The following is a 19,707-nucleotide window of genomic DNA, read 5'->3' as shown; positions in this document are numbered from 1 at the left end:
AGATGGATAATATATATATATCCAGGTGCAGACCAACAAAGGAGACTGTATGGGGATGAATAATCCAAATATGCAACTATTTCACACATGAAAGTGTTAAATAAGTGTCTGACAAAAGAGTTTTTCGCTCCTTCAGTAAAACAAAGAGTTTCCGTGCATAGCTGGACGGACCCTGAAAAAGAAGCCAGGGGGAATAGGATGGAAGATGTTTGTTTATTTACAAACAGGATCAGATAAGGAGGTATAATATGAGATCCTTTAGCATGGTCAGACATGAGAGAAAGATTGATAGATTGGTAGATTTATGAAAACAAATCAAGACCACGTCTTCCTTCACACGTTCTTAATGGTGGAAAATGTTATTTGGCAAAAAAAAAAGTCAAAGGGATATGATGAATTCTATATGAACGTGAGGAAATGGAAATTAATTTTGGTCTCCTAGAAAAAATGTAGCTATTTGACTTTACTGAAACCATCAGAAACGTTGCATTTGCACGTTCTATGCAGGAAAACAATTTGCAAATGGTTTTCTACATTTATTACATTCAATATTTTCTTCTTTTGTTTTTTAAAGCAACATCTTTGACAAGTATTCTCAAACCGAGGTGGAGGGGTTAATGGTGGAATGAAACGTTGCATGAAGTCTGTGATTACAGTTTTAGACCAAAAGTGTAACAGAAATGTAATGGTGCTATGAGGACACAACAGTGTATGTTTTCCATGGAGAGGATGCTGATGCTTTGAGGGAAAACCATGTTTTCTAACCCTCCCCAGGTGTTTTGTGTGCGTAAATCTAACCACACTCATCACCAGTACATGGTTCTCATCATGTTCCATTCAGCCAAAAGTACCACACGTGGTTAAAATGCTGTCACGTTGATTGGTACATGTGTAGATATGTCAATAGAACAACATCACTTTAGTTAATCTGTGGTTTGTAGCGACGCACAAAGGCAACATATGATCCTGGGTTGGAAAAGGAGTGTACACAAATCTGCCTCTTTCAACAAATTAGGGGAAAAGATAATTTCACCAAAGCTGAATCCGAAAAGACAAGCACAGATCCATTAAGATGGTGGGGGAGTGATACACTCGTATGTAAATCATCCTCAGAGCTAAACAGATGTTTCATAAACATATCCGTGCATTCATTCATCATGACGCCTGCCATGAAATTTTAAAGATCTCCACAAATATGCAATTATGGTCAACGCAATGCATTCAGAAATGTTGGTTCTCGGAGCTGGAAAGACTTGGGAAAAACCCTGCGATTTGAGCATTTCTCAATGCTGGTGTACTTTACACACAACTTGTATTGTCTGTATCTGTGCTCTGCCAAAGAGATGACATAACTCATAATAATTAGACATTCTTATCAAATTATGGAGAAAATCACTCCCAGCTAGGACACAAAGCCCAACAAAGGTAAACAGTATAATGCAACAGTCAGGCTCAAGAAAACAGAACTCTGAGCAAAAGAAATCCACATGATGACTCTGCGTTATAATGGCTGGTTATATGACACCAATTAGGTTAGAACAAGATAATGAGTTCACTCCACACTGAACAAAGAAAGGATGACTGAATCGTGGGAAAGCAATGATAAGTTTGTGAACATGGAACATGTGATGGGTTGTTAGCCAGAGGCTAAAACATGGAACGACATTAGCGTGACTTTGGCCCTGTGGTGTCAATGGATGTTTTGTTTGTGTCGGCCAAGAGATGATAATGATAGGCCTCGACTGTTTCACTGTTCTGTTTTTTTTTTTACTTTTCTTTTGGAAACACTGTGGAGGTTTTAGTTTCTGTGTAGATAATGATCCAATCAGGACTTGGTCTTTGGCCTTAAAAACCATACAACATAGCTAATAATTTGTGTATCTCCACAGCCCATTTTCTTCTTTTTCTTGACAAAATACTAAAACTTTTTCTTTTATTGCTGTAGTTATTATTCTGCCTCTGTTTAGTCTTTGTGAACAAAGGAAAATAAATGTTTTTCACTTTTCAGACACTCTTCTCTGTGTTGTAGCCATACTCCAATCTATTTGCAACTGTGATGCTTTACTAGCACAATGTTGGGCTGCCTCTGTTGTCAATCTCGACATAAAACAAATGACTTCCGGTGTGCGGCATGAGAAGATCTCATACTATTTGATATACTGAGAGTTATATGGACCTGACATCATTGCATATATTGAACTAGGCTAATTAGAAGATACACTCATCACATTTCTTCCGGGATCTTTAAAACTGTAAACTGCTGACTAGAATGTCAAACCAAAATGAAAGTGACTATGATCAATCCCATCCACAAACTTGATGGCCACGCCGACACCAAAACAGACATGAACCATTATGTTTGCCTCAATTTACTTATGAGTCCAGGAGAAGCGGAGTTTTCTTTGTTCCCCTCTCTGATGTAAAATTCAAGTACTTTCCAGGACCGATTTCCTCAAATTTAAGAAGTGTGCCGACACAGGATTGCAACTTGTAATAGCCAATTCGCCCATGGTGTCCACTTTTTGTTAATTTGATTTTGTATATTGATTTGACCAATATATTTAATTATAGTAATTTTCTTTGGTGAGACATCGGCGAATTTGCATTTCCCAGGCATCTTGTCATTTGGTCTCTCTTACTTAACGTTACTCGCTAATTGTTCTGCGTGGAATTTCACGTCAATGGCAGCGAGAGACAGTGGACAATGTCCACGACTCAACGTTTGTCCTGTGTAGGCCTAGTCTGCATACATCAAGTAATGCAGGGCATGAAACAGTAGATGGTGTCGTAAACAAACAAGGGAGTTTTTGAACAATGTTCAGAACCCTAACCCTGCTCACGGCTGCCTCCAGCTGGTGACTTTCTGCCACTAAATAAAATGTTACTTGCTGTAACTATTGTAGAGATAAAGCACAACTCATGAACTCATAAATGATATGGGAAGTCCTGTACAAGACATTCTAGGAGTTAACAGGCCCTGAGTATGACGGGGAAGTGTTGCAATGTGCTTGTCTTGTAAACACGGTGAACAAACAGGGTTTGTAATGCAGCATATTTATACACAGGGTACAGGGATGCCAAGATTTTTCTATTATTATAATTCTGGCTTTGGTACAGGTCTGTAATATCCTCATTCGTATTGGTTTGGTCTTTTTTTTTTCCTACCAAGCAACAGCTGTCAATGAGGAGACAGCAGACTTACTGCAACCTCTGTGAAAAAATTGCAGGAAGCTATTATGAGCACAGAAACAAGGTTAGTGCTTAGCAGTGGTATGCTACACTACACAAGTATGCTTCTTTATGTGTTCCAAACACTTAACATTCCCTTGTGATGTGCTCACGAGTGTGTTTGTTGTCTGTTCTCAGCTCTCCTTTTGTTTTCGCTCATTTGAAAGCCCACATTATACTTCCACGTCTTTTCTCGTTTGAATCCATTTTCCACATTTTAATAACAGTACAGACTACTGAGAAGCGCAAAAACATCCTTGTGCTGTGGTTCACATTAAACTTGTTTCCCCCCCTTCAAAGATCAGGAGACCATGGCAACTGTGTCATTCCTCCCTCCAGCGGACCAACTGTTTTTACATGACAACTACAGAGGAGCTCCATGGCCAGACAAGTAAAACCTTGCTTTCAGCTCAAATATGTCTGAAGCTTGTGTAACAGAACATATTTCAATAAAAAGTGACACCCTCTTTGTTTATTACTTCACTTTAAATGGATGTCCATGGCAGCAGTGATCAAACATATCCACACAAAACTAAAAGTTCAGTTTTAAGAATAAGCCTTCAGTATCATGTCATCAGCCAATGACAAATATCATAAAATTGGCGAATATCTGCATGATTATTCTTCCTCAAGTCTATTGTAATGGGTAACTCAATGATAACCCATTAAGAGTTTCATAATTGCTCTCAAAGCAAATTATGAGGAAACAATGAAATCAATTGATGGTTTGATCAAGAGAATGCTTTCTGCTGATCGTCTAAGTTCTCTCACATGATGGACAGAAAAACAGTGTTTATTGCTTATTCTGTCCTATCATGTTAGAGTTTGACCAATCACAGAGCAGTTCCTTTTGGCTGTTCTTTAAGGGTCGCTTTGGTGAAAGAATTGATACTTCAGCAAGTACAACATAACAAGTAAGTAGTAAGTACAACTTGAGTCAATATCAGCAGAGAGTTTAAGAGACGTAATCTGTTGCATATGAAACAACAGCATCTGACCATGACTCTGGACAGAGAGCCACAATCCCCAAAATCAAAGACATTTCAGGTGATCCAGCCAACTGCAGTTATCAGCAGACAGCTTAGTCCTAACATCAACATTCCCTGTAGGTTCGTGCCATTTTAATCTCGACAGTCAAGATGGTCCCTTAAATTATGTTATATAAACTTTTACAATCGGAGTGCTATAAAAAATATGAGTTTGAATCAATCACATCCCAGATGCCCATAATGAAGGTTTGGGCATCTGTTTAAATAATAATAATATCATAGTGGAATATTGCTGGACACTTGTCTCTTGTTAATACTATTTGACCTGCATTTTGTCTGTACTGGGTTGAGTGTAATTACATGGTATATTAGTTTTGTGAGATGGTGTTTCTTAATAAATTGCATGTATTAATCTGGAAATGTGTCAACAAATCAAAAAGACATTGAGTTTAAAATGACTTGAAAAACAGAAAAAACAGCAGATGATCATGATTAAGTCACAACAAACAGAGGATGATTGGTGTTTGTTGCTTTTGCTTGACGAACATTCCAAAATAAATGTTTCTGTGGCTGTTGTTTCAGCAACATAGTCACAGCAAAGGAATTTTCACTGCAGGAAATTAAAGTGGAAAAAATACCCATCAAGCCTAATAGCAGACAAAAGAAGCACCAACGAGACTTCCTATCAGAAAGGGACAGAGTACAATGTTGGAGTATTTCCAAAAAACCTCTCTATCCAACTGTCCTGTCAGGTTGACTGTACTCACTCCTGAGGATGATTTGAGTGCGGCTGATCTTCTGTCTGTCCTGGGAGAATCGATGGACTCTTGTTGTGGCAGGCATGTCTGCAGCTAACGCTGGGTGGGGGGGTCCTTGTTTTGCCAAAGCATCCAGCAGCCACAGCAAGAAAAATACACAAAGCTAATGAACCTCTTCTTTGGCTTTATCCTCCCTTTTCTGTTTAACCTAAACCTGATTTCTTTCTCTGACTTCTCACTCTGCTACCACTGTCCGTCTGCTGCTGTTCAAGTGTTCAAGTCCGCGTCTCTACCAATCTAAATTTTGATGCTCAACACCATGAGCTTGTTAAGAAAAAGAAAAGTGGGGCAGGCGGGCAGACATGGGGTTAGAAGGTGGGGGGGTGCCGGGTTGGGGATGCCAGGCTGTTGAGATCCGAAACCCATAAACACATACCAGAATGATGTGATGATGTTGCTTCCCCTAAATGTTTACACCATGATTCCAGTCTCGTGACCTGCAGAAAAACAAACTCATTCTGTTGCTGGGACGTAGCCTGTCTCTATGGGACGAGTGGGAAGAGACTGTGTGTGTGTCTTTGTACCTTTGTACCTTTGTGAAGCCCAGTCTCTCTCAGATTTCAAACCCCCTCCATCCTGCAAAAGTTTCACACGATCGAGGGCCACATGGCCGACTGTTGGCAGGGACCACGAGGACTGAAAATAAGTGACAAGCCCCATTTAACAAGTTTTCACGCGTCTGTGTGGAGACAAGCTGCTGTCAAATCAGAGTCTGACTGTGCAGCCAAAAAAGACCAGAGGTCGATTCTGCTCGTCCTGTCAGAACGTCTCAACAATCCATTCCATCATTGATTCTTTCCTCTGTGTCAGCAAGCAGCATATATAAGTACTTGGTACACTTTCTACTTCTTTTGAGAGATAGACTGATTCATCAATTAGGCCAATATTTGCAATTTTTTAATAATCTGCATTGTCCATTAAGTCACTAAACTGCATTTGTCCATCCAGCTTCATGTATTTCATGATTATATTATACATTATTTGCACTGAAAATACTAAAACGGGTCAGCGGGTTTCGTGGCATGGCTGCCTGGATCCTCAGTGACCCCACCCACGCTATTTTTCCTGTGTTCGAGAGACTGCCGCCTCGTCGCAGGCTACAGTGTCCGGAGGAGGAGAGCGACCTTTGTTCCCCAGGCTGTTCTCCTTTTGAACTCTTTGAATTCCCTGAACTCTCTTGTTGCTGAACTTTAATACACAAACCTCAGTGCTATAATGTATCTAGAGTATATATATATATATGTATGTATATGTTGTATATTTGGCCACACTTGTAAACTGTTCCACTGTCATATATTGTACCCCTCTATGTGCTGCTCTTTGCCCTTGAATTGCCCCACAGGGATAAATAAAGTTTTTCCTGAATCTGAATAAAATGTAGATTGGAGAGACAGACCATGACATTGTTCATGAAAGGTATTACTGACGCTGAGCAACGTTTTTTTAACATTTGTTATCTCGGGCTGTAACGATACACAAACTCACGATTCGATTTGTATCACGATTTTTGACCCACGATTCGATACATTCCATGATTTAAAAAAAAAAAAAAAAAAGTATTTACTTATATAGCAACTTAATGTAACATTTAATAGCACATATTTTGGAACACTGTGAACAGATTTGAACATAAATAAATAAATAAATAAATAACCAAAGATTTCTCTCTTTTCTGTAACAAAATAATACTGTTGAAAAATAAGTAAATGATCAATCAGACTGAGATTTCCCCAAAGCATGCTGGGAAGTGTAGTTCTTCATTGGAAGCAGTTTTGTTCCAGTGGAAATAACTTGTTTTGATAAACAGTAAAGGTAAGACAACATTTCCGCTTGTATTTCTTGAAAGTCAGTTGTTGTTTTGCTCTTATTTTGGGGCTGGATCCATGAATCTTGTGCATAGGGTGATAAAAATGGTACCGCTGGAATCTGTGAATTCTCCGCTGTTTACATAAACACGCTGACGCTCCAGTGCCGTTTTCAATGTGTGCGCTGTAACAGGTTTTTTCCGCTCCTGCAGGTTTGATCCATCAGTGTTTTAACTGTGTTTGGTGAACATAAGAATGGTTTATATGTGCTTTTAGCTGAGTTTCTGACCTTTCTGTGGGTATGCAGCATGTCTGTGTTTGTTAAAGTTAGGTTTTATGACGTTTTTGTCGCTGCGTCTGACGCTGCCCCCAGTACTGAGGACATCAGTAAAGAAGAGATTAACGCGATTAAAAAAAATAATGTGTTTATGATGACTGTAATTAATTAATCACAATTAACGCAATAATTTGACACCCCTAATAAAAATAAGTGTGGTAGCACTAACAGCTCATATCATGTGGCTGACTGGAAAAATAACTGGGAGTTAGAAAGGGCGTTTCGCGATTCTGTTTTCTCACGCCACGAGACAGGTTCGTGGCTCTGAGTATCGCGATTTCGATTGCGATACGCATATTGTTACAGCCCTATTGTTATCATTTAACAGTAATATTTTATCAGGTGGAGGGAAAAAAGAATTTTGGCATTAATTATCCATCAGCAACCCTGATTTTTGAAACTCTAAAACCCCTACGTCTTTCTATATCCACTGCATTTTAATTGTAATTGAACTTTGAGTGATGTGTAAATGACATACTGTAGTTCAGTAGATCAACAAGACAGTTGTGTTTGTGTGTGTCCACCAATAGACTAAAAAAAGACACACAGCTAAAACAACAGGGCTGCTGCAATCCATCGTTCCTATAGATTGATATGACAGTGGTGCTGCTGGTCACATTCTTCCTTCAGCCTTTTCAACACAGGCTGGATTTATAGGCTGTGAGCTGTTGACACTTCAAAACAATCAATACATGTCCATGCACAGTTAAGTCGAGCTACACAGTTTGTCACAGAGACACAGGTCTGACCACATACATCAAATCACATCTACCTCCTGTCAGTCATTCAAGGGTCATTCCATTTTTGACTTCCTGTTATTTATTTTCTTTTTCACCCGGTCCCCTCCACAGCCTGAGAGGAGTGGATTACTGGACAAACCACAACACAGACAAACAGAGCAGAGCTTTGTGGACCTGTGACCCATCAGTCCCTCTCCTAATCCCAACCATCATCCAACTCAACACCATGACATGACAAGTGTGCGTAAGTATGTGTATTTATAGATGTACTTGTATGTGTTACCTCTTTAGGTCCTTTTCTGGCATTAACACTGACCTTGTCAGGATCAGTTGTCCTCATAAAGACCCAAACCTGGTCCTAATGAGGCAGAACATTATTTCTGGTTAAGTTTGGTTAAGTTTTAAGCTAATAATTTGAATATTGGTTGGGTTAAGGTTAGGGATAAGGCTTTGTTTAAGTTGACCACTTTTTATTTGAAATACAAGTAAATAATGCTAACATGAAATAGGTAATTAAAAAATACAAAGTTTTAGTAACTTTGCAGCATTTATCAAATTTCCGAGGACAAAAAAAATGTGTTGTGTGTTGAATAAGTAATATTTAATCAAGTCTTTAAAATAAGAATCAAATAATCAAATCTGCCCAGTTTTAAAATGATGACAGTTTGCTCTGAGCCAATTGTGTGCTATCCTTTTGATGACTTGAATTGATTTCCATTCAGTTGGTGACGTCTCACCCTAACCTTAACCTAACCACGATGCAAATCTTAGCCATAAACCCAACCAGTTCCTCAGAAATTAGGTTCTGCTTCATCAGGACCAGGTTTCGGTCTGGTTTATGCAAGAAAAGGTCCTTAAAAGGTAACAAATACAAGACACACACACACACTGAGTATTCTAAACGCTAAGCTGGTTTTCTGTGTCAACCAATCACCAACAACAAAGACAGGCTGGTCCATTTACTCTTTTCCCCAGTGAAACCTCTGAAAAGCTGAAATCATCAAGAAGCACTTGTTCAGTTATCTGGGTCAAAGTGAACTTCAAAGAGGGACATGAAAGAATATGCAATTCCCAACAACATGAGGCATTATTAGCCATATCTACGAGGTGACCTACAGTGCAATGTGGTTGCCGTTATTCATTAAATGCAAATAAACAGCTAAGGGAGTGCTAGGAACAAGGATCAAGATCACTGAGAGCAAAGGGCATACGTTGGTTTCCATTTTTTTCCAGGTACATGCAAATTGGAGGCTTGGAGTTTCTTGTTGGCCGTCATTGGACCATCAGCGTGGTGTGTTTTGGGCCTTAAGGCCACATTATACTTCTCCGACTGCGGAATGCTTTATCCGACTGCGTCACCACGGAGACCCCTCGAGCCTTCATACTTCTGAGAAGGACGGATACGCGCTGCAAATTCCCGCCCAATCAGTAGGGGTCGCTGCGCAAGGTTGTTGTGATTTTGGCAAGGCAAATAAACTTGCCTTGCCTTGGCTACAGTGAGCAATGGCGTCCGAGAGAGAAAGAGAGAGAAAGACTGTTGTTGTTGGAACAGTGGCCGTTTCTCACTTTTCTGTGTCACGGAACGCAGATTTTAAGATAATTTGAGGCGAGAAATTGTCCATTTAGAGTCTAAACATGTGCTGTGTGTATTAAGATATGACGTATTTATAGTTTGGCAGCGACGTTGTCGGCGGTGATCAGCTCCACCTCTGTGGACGCTCGGTGCGCACAGTGAGCCGGTACAGAGCAGCTTAGCTCGGCCTGTTCTGAGGACCAATCGCAGCTCTTGCTGTCTCCGTTGTCGCCAATATTTCGTGCAGTCGGAGACGACGCAGAGGCTTTCCGACAGGCTCTGCGTCGACTTTACGCAAGAGTATAAATTGGGCTTTAGGGGAGCTTGAATATAGACTGTGGGACACCAGTTACAGGAGGAGCCACTCAAAAGTTTCCTTGTATCTGTGATGGGTACTTGACTGGTCCTTGGCTGCTTGCTCTCACTCGTGACTCCCCTGTATGTTGGCAACTCAGCCGTCTAACGTAACATGATTTGGCTGCGTCGATTAATCAATTGTTAAAAGATGAATTCAGTCAATTGCCAACTATTTTGATAATCAGTCAACAAGAAATGTGTTGCGTATCATTAGCAGTGGGAGTTGCTGGTCTTTGAAACAGGGGAAGCTCATTGCAGTCCGTAATGTATTCATATATTTATTCATTAAACACTGTCAATCAAAAAAATGGTTCTGCCTTTCTGACAGTTCCTCCAATCATCAGCCCAGCGTCCATGCCCGCCCACTGCTGCATTGACCCCCAGAGATGCTGAGTTTCCCTGGAAGTGACGATTTTGCCTCATTTATCCAATCAGCGTCTCCCTCACCACAGTGAAGAAACCTATTCTGTTCTGTCTCATAGCAAATTGAGCAATTGAAGCTGAGCTTCCTCTGGTTTTAATGCACCATGCTGCTGTGCGAATGTATGAGAAGAACATTTTGTAAGATGATCTATGATAAACAGCTGATTCAGAACAAACGTTATTCTTATATTGTGAGGTTTTCTTGTTGTATATTAACTTATTGATTTCACTTGTTTAGAGGCACCACATGATTTGACTGGAGGTGTGCTTTGTGTCCAAACCCTTGTTTCTGCGAACACAACTAAAATGTAGCATTTTAATATCATAATGACAAGTTTAAGACATGTTGTTAATTGTAACCACAGCAATATGGAAAGGTTTTGAGCCAGGTAAGTGATGGTAACATTTTAATTTGCTTCAGTTAGAAATATTGAGTGGAGAAGGAGAAACTTCATTATTAAATATGTCATCCATTATCTTGTTCTTTCACATCCTTCAGTTGATTCATTTCACGTCTTTTCTTCTTGTCCAGAAAACTAGACAAGAGCAGGAAGTGAAAGAGATTACACAAGTCCAGTAAAACATTGTTTGAAAAAAGGAATTATCACACAAACCCATTTCCACTGAGATTAAAAAGAAAATGAATTCTCCTCATGTCTGCTCTACTTCCCTCTCTGACGTCTCCCGTTTTCAGGGCTAATAAATGTTAATGAAAGTGCTCTCAGCTCACAGAGAAGAGAGTGGACTCAAGATCGGGCATAAAAAGTGAAAGCGACTATAAATGCAAGCTGAAAGAATGGCTGCCATTTATGTGCTCATCCAGGTGTTTCTCTTATTCCATTAAACTCAACTCTCTGGCTCATGTTGATGATGGTGTGATTTCCTGTTTGTCTAACTGAAGGGTCCACCAATATGGGTTTTTTGGGCCCATCCGATCTTCTTTTATTCCTCCATCTGATAAAATATACGGTAACTATTTAATAATAATTAAAAAAAACGTTGTCGATCAATGTTTTTTTAATAATAAAAAAATATATACTCAACAAAAATATAAACGCACAAACTTGAAATGGTGAACAAATATAGAATGTCATGACATTTGCTCAGATTCTTGATGCATTTGTTTATGGAATTATTTGTTTTGCTCAAACCCAGTAGTCCAGTGTCCCTCGGCCACTCCTATTGACTACAATCTCAGATTGAGTATTTCAACTCACCAGAGTCATGGAGCATGGCAGTACACAGACACTCCTTATGGTCTGGTCAATAAAAGGGCACACCAAAATGTGGACTTTTGTCACTTGTCAAGATGCCACAGATGTGACAAATCATGAGGGAGCGTGCCATTGGCATGCTGAGTGCTGGGTTGAGCATTTACAGCTGTGGCAACACAACTGAATGACGCCGTATTCACCAGACATGTCGCCTGTCGAACACCTTTGGGATGCTCTCGATAGGCGTGTCCGCCTGCGGGTTCCAGTTCCAGTTCCCCAGAACGGCCGCCAACTTCAAGTGGCTCTGCAGGAGGAATGGGACAACATCCCCCAGACCACGATCGACAACCTGGTGATGTCAATGCGTCGCCGGTGAACCGCTCTGCATGAGGCTAATGGTGGACACACACGTTATTGAAGTTTGTGAATTTGGATCATCGACCCCCATTGTGTTCTTCCTGCCACTACTCCAAGACTTTTGTTTTGAAATTGATCCTAATGCTCGCAAATTAAAGCCACTTTATTGATAAAGTTGTCCTGTTATTTTTGGATAGTTACTCTGTTTTGTCACATAACATAACTACAAGTTTTTCTTTGTGCATTTATATGTTTGTTGAGTGTATATGCCAATGGATATTGGAAAATAGATTAAATAAAGAAGGCATTAATTGTTTAAACTCATCTTCACTGTCAATAAGCTGTTTATAAGGTGGCGTGGGAAATCATGTCAGACCAATGGAAGCTTTTATGGTGAAAGAAATGCAGCACATCACAGCTAAGGTATCAAAATAACTACTAAGAGCTTCATGATAATCATTCTCACAGCAAGGCCTTAATACCTGACTTGAGTCTTTCTCTAATGCAGCAGGACTTTAACACCCACCCAGTGAGTGATAGAGTCACCGTGTGCCGGGAGGATTGTCAAGTCCACAGATGACTCTGAGTGGACTAGATGCCACCAAGAGCAGCTGTCGGGACTACAAATATACTCGCAAGACAGTGGAGTGAAAGAGGAAACCCGGCTGCTTTCCTCTGGCTTCTGTGTGCAGTTCACTGAACAGCTGAGGCAATGGGAAGCAGGGGAAGGAGATAGACAAGGAACGTTCACTGCTCCAATAGTGCTGAGTCAGCATGTGGGCTGTCAGTATAAAGTAGAAGAGGAATAAATTAACGGTCACCGGGGTGTCGTGTATAAATAACTGCCAATCACATCCACAGCAGATTAAAACCCACGTGTGCTGCAGAGCCATTTGACCTGGGAGTAAATGCCAATTATATCCTTTCTCACTGCAAACAACAGTCAGATGTTAGTGGGTTTTTGATGAGAGCTAGACCTTTTGCCATTTTCATATAGTCAGTTAAGGCCAAATATTTGGGCAAGTATCCTTTATAGGGCTGCAACTAACTATTATTTTCATAATCCATTAATCTGACGATTACTTTCTCAATCGTTTGGTCCATAAAATGAAATGAAAAATGTCGATCAGTGTTCTCAAAGGTCTTGTTTTGTCCACAAACAAAATGTATTCAGTTTCAAACATTCAATCAATCAAGCCATCATTTGCTGACTCTAGCCGGCACATTGCCGTCATATATAAAATGTATTCACTGGACACATAAATCCTCTGAGGCTGGAGGTTTGTGTAGAACTCTGTGCTGCACTGTGCAGTCAAGAATAGAACACTACGGACTTCCGCTCTTCCGGATATTTGATCAGAATTGGTATTGGTAGTTAGCATCAACTGCACTGATTTCTGAAGATCACGTATCAGCATTCGCCAAAGAAAAACCCAATTAAGTATAAGTTGACTGTGATATTTGAACAGTCAAAAGAACACTAATTTGAATCACTTTGTGTTTACAGCATGTATGGCGAACGTATAACATGTCACTCAAGTTTTCAAAAAAAGCCTACTTTGCCAGTCACCCCTAATCGCCGATCAGCAGTTGCTGTCTGATATTTAAAGGTGTAGGTAGCTGATTAATCGGAAACTGTGGTGAATCCAGACACCCAGCCAATCAGAAACCAGAATGAGGTGAAGGCAGCTAACGATAACTTTACTTCTTGAGATTTATTTTTACTTTAGATAAATAAATACATGATTATGAAATAATGAAGTTCTCAGATGTCTTTTTGTCCACAAACCAAAATCATTCAAGTTGAATGATTTCTTTGTCATATGGCGCAAAGAAACCAGATAATAATAAGCTGAAAAATCTGAGAACTTGTTTATTTATTTAACTGAACTTATAGAGACCATCAGCCTGCCAGGGACTAAGGATATAAATTAGCTTTGGCTATAATCCTGTATTTTACATTCCTTGAAATGTTCATGAATATACACTGTCCATTTTTGAAATAAATAAATGATTTATCCATGAATCAATTATTAGATTAATCATTGCAGCAACTGCAAACATTCACCATCACAAGACTTAGACTTATAGTACTTTCTCCTATGATGATCCTATGACTCTAAATGTAACGTGTTTAGGGATGCAAAAATCTTCATGGTAATTTATGGGAATTAACAAAAATGCATTGGAAATTTTCAAAATTGATAGTTGGGAACTTAAATATATTTGGTAAATAATATTTGTAGCATAGTCTTAGCTAAAACAATCAGATCTGATGCTTGAAATATTTCCCAAAACTCCCAAATGAAAGTTTCTATCAAAGGTTTCTGAAATTTACCACTCCTTTGCAACCCTAAATGTATGTAGTGTGAGCTTGCACTTACACGGACTGCCATTGGTGGCACTAACCTCAAACTCAGTGTCAACCATTGAAATTAAAGGTGCATTATGTAATAAATCTAAAGCAACTGGCCATAAAATCCTCCTAATATGTCACAGAGACTCAGAAATAATGTTCATATAATAAACTGAACTCACCAACAACAACAGTACAGACAAAATATTTGCATTAAAACATTTTTTTTGCAGACTGCAAATCATTTTTATGTTTTGAAATCATGTTTTGGCATGTGGCGCCACCTACCGCCGTCTACCAATCATTGCAGTCAGTAGAGTCTCAGCTGCCGAGCAACCACGGGTTGCCAGTTACGTCAGAAAACGAAACCTAAAAGACCTCTGTATTTTGAATTTGAATGTAGTAACCTTTTTTGGCCACATTCTTACATATGGCACCTTTAAGTATATTGATGTATGTCTCTTCAGACATGTTAGGAGTCACAAGCATCAATGTCTGCTTAAATGAGTACAACGATGTCATGCCAGATTACAGGAGGCAGATTGCTCAGAGGAGATATGCAACAGACGAGCGTGGCAGGCATCAAAGACAGGTTCAGACTGCTAACACTGCTGGCACACAAATATGGACACAGAGGATTACATGGGATCATCACAGCTTCATCAGTCTTTAATGATTTTCACACATAATTTAGTTCACTCCATTCGTTGCACATGAATAGAGCCATGTCAACAAAAAAAATCTGTTCACTACATGTGTTATTGTATTATTTAAACAATGCAAAGCCAGGGGAAAAATCTTACACATTGAAATCGAGGACCTTCCAGGCCAAATACCCTCAACATTCATGCACAGGTATATGGATCAAAGTCACAACAAACACACAGCATTTGTATAATGAGAGCTGCCAGCCTTTACATAAGCTCACAGACAATTCAAATGACAGAGGTTTGAACATACAGCCACTCTCAGCTGAGTGAGGGCTCTCCTGCTCTCTAACACAGCACAGAAAAACAACTATGGATTATGAAAACAAAACCATATTTCACAGGTTCAAGAACTGAGACTCATGGGAGACGTACAAGCAGAGAGGAGTATTATGGCTGTTTACTAGTAATGAGTTTAACTCTTCTATTTTCAGATAAACTATATAAATCCAAGCACTTCGGGGCAGCCAATGGCCTAGTGGAAAGGAAACTTGGCTTGTAACCGGAGGGTTGCCACTTTAAATCCTGACAGGTCAAGGGCTGAAGTATCTCTGAGCAAGGTACCCAATCCATATTCCCCATTGATTGACTTAATTGGATAAATGGAAGGAAGTGCATCTCGTATGAAAAAGACTTCCAAATCCCCTTTGGCAACCCCTAAAGCCAAAAGACGATGAAGAACAAGATATATAAATCCAAGAGCTTTCAGTCGATGTCTAATTTTATACATGTTCAAGGATTTTGAAGACCCAAAGGACCAATATTAGCATACATTTACTCATTTATGGAAGTGTGTTGCAGTGCACCCTTTGAATCTCGAACTGCTACGACATGAGAACTCAAAATGTTATAACATTTTGACGAAATGATCTTTGCAGTTGGGCTCAGGAATACATGTTTATATGTTGTATATATATTCCCTGGTATATCGGCATATCGATATCAGCAAAAAGCCTACTGTATCGTGCATCCCTCGTGAGGGGAGTTTCTGAGATTGGTCACTGTCTTCCCTATTAAAGAGTAATTTAAACTCAGTTCATTTTAAAATATTGTTTAGTGTTGCTTTAATCTTCGTACCACGTAAAGAGTCACATCATACCTTTGAAGACTCTATGAAGCTCAACTGTTGGAAAGTCTGTGATAACAAGAACACTGACATTCACTGAACTTGGTTTAATAGTGTGTCTCTTCAGATATAAATTGAACATCTCACTGCCTGTCTCCTTCAGGCCTTTAGTGCCGTTTGTGTGCGAGTGAGTCCTTTACATTTCATGACATCTTATGAACCTGTATCCATGGCAAACTTTACCACAGGAGTTGGGATTTCACTGAGTTAAAATTCAGAGGGGTACACATCTAACCAAATATTAAAATAAATTGCACAGTTAGGACTGACAAAACAAACGGGGACTTCCAAAATTCTTCATAATGACTTTCTTGATATTTAGTAAAGTAAGTGAGCAGCAGCTCATTACTGTGAGCACATCTGTTTTCCTCCCATGGTGTTATTCTTTCTGGGTTTTTTTACTCTAGATAGAGAATGTGTATAAGAAAGGTGCGTTGAAATTTAACCCTGCATTAGTTACAATTCTGTCCTGTTTACTTGAAACATTTGTTTTCATAGTATTGGGGTGACAAGTTCTCTTTCTGTCTCTCTCACATAAACACATTCGTCTTCAGCATCCTGAGATAGGGAACTTGTAGACATTCCCTAGTTCCTTACCCTAGGGCCTATACATAACCCTAAAACCAACCCTCAAAGCCTGTTAAAGCTGTGGGGACCAGTCAAACAATCCTCACAAGGTTTAAATGTCCTCATAAAGAGAGGTTTGAATCATAATGCCTGAACTAAATACCTAACCCTAACTCAAAACCAAGTCTTAACAATAAAAGTAGCCGTATAAAGTTGTGAGGACCAGCCAAAATGTCCTCATAATGTCAAAATGTCCCCACAAAGACAGGTTTAAATCAAATGTTGTCCTCACAGTCAACGACACACACACACATCCACCTCTTAGCACCAATTAGCATAATGAGGAGCATGAAAATCAGGTTAATTAGTGAATATGGTGAGAGAACAGGGGACGCTACAGGGAGAAGAGAGGAGAGGAGGGGCAGCTGGAATCATACAAATAAAACAAAAAGTCATTAGAGTAACATAAAAAAAAATTAAGGAAGAAACCAGAAAGTTCAGCTTCACGCATGTTAGGTGAAGATTAGAGGTCACGCTGCGAGCATAAATGTGAGCACAGAACACCACAGGAGACATGCAGTCACCTCCTCCCTCCCTCCCTCACATCCCTTCTGGCAACTAACAGAACGTAGACACACAGCCAGAGGATGGAGCTACGTAATAAGAGCATGTTTTCGAAGGAGCAAGGTCGTGGTGCGCCACTGAACCACTGAAAATACAGCCTGCAAATATGTGTGTGTTTGTGTTTGTGTGTTTTTACTTCTATTTGTTGCCCATTTAGGACCTTTTTCTGGCATAAACACTGACCTTTTCAGGACCTGTAGTCCTCAGGAAGACCTGACCATGAAAACCTGGTCCTGATGAGGCAGAACCTGATCATTTCTGTGGAACTGGTTAAGTTTAGGGCTAAGATGTGAATTGTGGATCGGTAAAGATTAGGCGTTAACTGGTTATGGTTAAGTTTAAGGCAGTCTAAATTAATGCTCGTCAATGCAGTGTCTTAAGAAGAATAGCTGTGTGTGTGTGTGTGTGTGATGCCATGATGCTGCCAGTTAGATCTGTGCTCAATTTAATAGGGTTTTAGAAATGATTTAGAATTACCAGATGTAAGTACCAATCAGGCTAACTCGGGCTCTCGGGTTAAAAATGCATCATCCCATTAAATCATGCTGTGAGCCGGAGCCGTCTATCATTAGCTGCCTGCTGTGCGTTCAGACAGCTCGAAATGGAAGTTTTGATTAAGAAGAGTCACGTTTGTAACTGCAGCTCTCTCTCTCTCTCTCTCTCTCTGTCTTTGTGGTGAATTAACGCATATCATCGTTTCTGCCAAACCCATTAGTGACTCTCACTTGAAAAAAAAAAACAAACAAAAAAAAACACTTTTATTGTTGACAGATTTTCAAATCATGTTTCCATACCGTGCGGTCGAGCTTCCTGCCTCTAACCGTTTCATACCCATAAGTCAATCTGCTCCTCCTGCGCACACTGAGAGCAGCTATTTATCTGCAGCAGCAGCAGCAGCACTTTCATTTTGGAGCTCAGTTATTAACTACATGTAAATCCTTCAGATGAGCAGTCTCACTGCTGCTGTAAAAGCCATGACCCAGTATTGTTCTCTCACAGCTCTGCTGTAAAAGGCCTAGCTGCATAATCTGGATATTTAGACAGTCAGACAATTCAAATCATTCGGCTAATGCTTTCAAAATAAATAGAAAAATGCCACAAATCAACTGTATTCTGCTTAAGATGCTTATGTCCACAGATATGGCTGTACAGATTACTGCTGTGATATGGTTGGAAAAATCTGGTGGCTGGTGACTGTTTGGTTGATGGTTTAATTTCTCCCACTGCAAGGCTTTCTTTATTTTAACTCTGTTCAGGAGTCACTGGGATGAAACAATGTCTGGTTTTAGCCGCACACACACACCTGTGGCTCTCAGTCACACACTGCTCAGCTCACAACAGGAAACATGGCGTCATTGCCACAGCTACCTTTGCTGTGATTATAAAGGTTAAAGTCAACGACAAATTCATGTTAAGTGTCTCCAATTATGTGTGAAATGAAATTAGATTTATTTATTTATTCATAAGGGACTGTGTCAAATATTAAAAAAGTAAATGAAACAATTTGATGTATAGAAAAAGACGAAATTCATGGAGCAAACACCAAATTATTATCTCTTATGTAGTTTCATGGACCATTCCATGGTTCGTACAATTTCCCTAAAAGTCAGCTGAGACTCCGATGGTGGTAGGTGGCGCCACATGCCAAAACATGATTTCAAAACATAAACATGATTTGCAGTCTGCAAAATATTTGTTTTAATGCAACTATTTTGTCTGTACTGTTGTTGTTGCTGAGTTCATTTTGTTATATGAACATTATTCATGAGTCTCTGTGACAAATTAGGAGGATTTTATGGCCAGTTGCTTTAGATTTATTACATAATGCACCTTTAAATATAAAAAGTCAATAAGTGATTGTGACTAATAATATTAAAGACACAAAACAAATGTTTTATCAATGATTGCATCTATAAAAAACAAGTCTTTCTACTCCAATAACTACTGAATTTGTGGTGCATCTGTTATCACAAGTTAGTAGATTTTATTTATTCATTAGATCAATAATACCAACAAATATTCAAAAAGTATTTTTAATGCATTAGCATACGCATTAGCAGACTTCATCGTCGCAAAATCAACAAACACCTTGAGGAACACAAGGTTACATTAGGTTAGTTACATCTGAGATGATTTGACGCCAGAAACTCTTATTAACCTTCTATCTTCTTATATCTTAACTTTATTAATCTATGTTACTTTAGTGTTCATTCAAAGTCACATACAGGGATTAAAACACGTTTTTGTCTTTTAATAACCCACTGTGTGTTTCAGAACGTTATGTGTGCAAATGCATTGTGATTCACTCGCTCCAGGGCCGGCCCAAACATTTATGGGGCCCGAAGCTGAATTTGATTTGTACCTCAATAAATTGCATTAACTATTATTATAGCTGTGTTATTTACTCCACACCAGTGTCACTCTTGTTTTTTTTGCATTAGGGGGGGAGTAAAATCACATGGCCTTTGTTTAATTTTCACGTTCAT

The 19,707-nt window shown here is 39.4% G+C and overlaps 1 protein-coding gene across 5 annotated transcripts in view; it reads right to left on the bottom strand.

Moving 5' to 3' along the window:
• Positions 1-19,707, bottom strand: part of enah (ENAH actin regulator) — a 179,097-nt gene that overhangs the window by 70,229 nt on the left and 89,161 nt on the right. The window contains exon 1 of one of the 5 annotated variants that reach the window (XM_083898367.1): positions 4,985-5,229. The exons of the other annotated variants lie outside the window; for them this stretch is intronic. Coding sequence (XP_083754493.1) covers positions 4,985-5,060 — 76 coding nt within the window. The 5' untranslated portion in view covers positions 5,061-5,229. Of the gene's footprint in view, positions 1-4,984; positions 5,230-19,707 lie in introns of those variants that run through there. 5 annotated transcript variants of the gene reach the window in all.

Source organism: Microchirus variegatus, assembly GCF_963457635.1.
Source record: "Microchirus variegatus genome assembly, chromosome: 12".
Taxonomy (NCBI): Eukaryota; Metazoa; Chordata; class Actinopteri; order Pleuronectiformes; family Soleidae; genus Microchirus; species Microchirus variegatus.
Note: the sequence above shows the minus strand (reverse complement) of the source record. Positions and strands in the feature narration are given on the sequence as shown.